Consider the following 2,135-nt stretch of genomic DNA (forward strand, 5'->3'; position numbering starts at 1 on the left):
GCGGTACCTAGTTGTTGTTCTGGGAGTGTTAGTATTTGAGCGAAGCCGAGGGATTGTACAGTTGACTGCAAGGTAGTACGTTAGCCGGTGATGTGGTGGGTGATGCGGCAAGTGAGGCCGCGTGAACGTAGGCAATTAGTGGTTTGTTCTTTCCTGTATGATAGTCGGGCATACCCCCTACATCTCTTTCTCAATAAACCTCAGTAGTTTCACCACCTCGTAATACTGGTGGTTTTTCAAAGTCTCCAGCACTTCCAACCTGTGGCGCGACAAGAATTTGATACAACTTTGTCCAAATGATTTAATGAAATAGTTCTATGTTTCAGTAACTTTTGTTTGACCCCCGCCAGCCCTACCACTCTGTTTAGCTCTCTTGGCACTGTAGATTTCATCTACACGAAGAAGAAGGCAAGCAGACTAGAGAAATTATTACTAAAATGCAAATCCAAGATCGTAAGTAAGTTTCATCTCTCACCTCAATAGCTGTCTTGATGCTTTGCCGCTTTATCATACTACTTCACGCCCGCAGACACCATATGCTTTCATGTCAACAATCTTGCCGGTGTCACCGTCAATGCCCCAGGTATTCTCCTTCGCGGCATGCTTTACCTGTAACTGGGTGAGTGCTCTGATTGGGCTGGCACCAGAGCTCCAGACCAGTGTCCTAGGAATGACATCCAGAGCTTCTGAAACTCCACTGTGTGGTCACGGCTGCACACGTTCGATAGACTTTAAGATCACCGCAAGGCGTACAAAGATAGCCATCTCGGCTGCGCCACTTCCAGGAGCTAGCCGGGGGTGAAAAAAAAAAACCAATGCGTGCTAGTACCCTTGCGTCTTGCAGATTGCGTTCGATTTCGTTAAGGATATCCTTAGGGGGGGCACGCGATAGATAGTGGGGGCTTTAGGGTTTTCACACTTTGTCATAAAAAAAAAACATCTAAAAGCGTCAGCTATGTTGCTTCCACAGGGCCCTCAAGTTTCGCAGGGTAGGATAACGTACTCATTTCCGATATTCCCAATCTCAAAGAGACCACATTTGGTACCAGCAGCTGACTCATGAAAACACCGACACGGTGTGCAATTATAGCGCCAAAGGGACGGGTGATAAAGTTGTTATCAGTCTTTCTGGCACAGCACAGGGCTGTCACATTTCCCTGGAGGAAGTAGTTTTGAGCAAGAACTTAAGGCATGGTTTCCGACACTTGAAACGTACAGTCAGGGTAACGACAGAAGAGGAGAGAAAGACTTGAACAGCAACAATGCTAGAATGATGTAAAAAGAAAAATAAGAGCATAGAAGAAAGAGCTTAGGAAAAGAACTATGTGTTGAATTTTGGATCGGGGAGCGAAGCCAATTGCAAGTGGAAGCCAGTACAAGTTATCAAACCTATTGGAAAGTCAAAAAATGAGTGAATGGAAAGAACCTCAATTGTCGCTTGTACGTATCATTCAGACTGCGGAGAAGCTGCCTTCTTATGTCCTCAGATCCAGTGCAGTAACAAGCCATGTATCCAATTCCCAAAATCAACACGCTAGCCTTATTTCCCGTCATGGAACAAACTATCCCAGCTGTCTCTGTTCTGTATCTCCATCACAACAACTCAAACAGGAAGAAAGCAACAACTGTTATGAAATGATGATGGCATGAGTGACTCAGAGTATAGGACAGATAAACGTAAAGCTGGAAAACAGAAAGGAAGATTAATGCAGAAAATCAACACGATGGATTCATGAGTGGTAGCTCTAAAGTAGTAAAGATTTTTGCATGAGGAAAATAAAAGTGAACAGCCACTAATATACCTGGACAAAGCAACTCTTCTAGGTCCTAGAAGGACATGAAATATATGTACTATTATCTGAAAGAGAGAAGGACTCTAGGATGTTTTTAAGGGCTCTAAAGAATTGGGTTAGTTTGATTTGACTCCAAAAAACCATGAAACATTGCCTCCGAATTCCAAGATGGTTCCCTGGTTATTCCAATTTCTTAGGAGTATATTTTCCGGTTGTCATAGGCAAGGAATTCACAGAGAAATTTAGTAAAGGGACTTGTTAGTGATGTATATTTCAGTCACATGTTTCATATTTATGGCCTGCTACTACTTGGGCCATTTGCCTACCTACTAAATCCAGGCA

At 43.5% G+C, this 2,135-nt stretch overlaps 1 protein-coding gene; it reads right to left on the minus strand.

Annotated features, from left to right (window-relative positions):
- Positions 1-276: 276 nt before the first annotated feature.
- GSTUM_00009690001 (uncharacterized protein) lies at positions 277-1,297 on the minus strand (the record flags this gene model as incomplete). XM_002840855.2 has 6 exons in its annotated part: positions 277-417; positions 476-686; positions 720-765; positions 886-940; positions 1,004-1,052; positions 1,204-1,297. The coding sequence occupies 5 exons, from the start codon at positions 1,295-1,297 to the stop codon at positions 508-510; spliced, it is 423 nt and encodes a 140-aa protein (XP_002840901.1). The 3' UTR covers positions 277-417; positions 476-507.
- Between the last annotated feature and the right edge of the window lie 838 nt (positions 1,298-2,135).

Source organism: Tuber melanosporum, assembly GCF_000151645.1.
Source record: "Tuber melanosporum whole genome shotgun sequence assembly, scaffold_6, strain Mel28".
NCBI lineage: Eukaryota > Fungi > Ascomycota > Pezizomycetes > Pezizales > Tuberaceae > Tuber > Tuber melanosporum.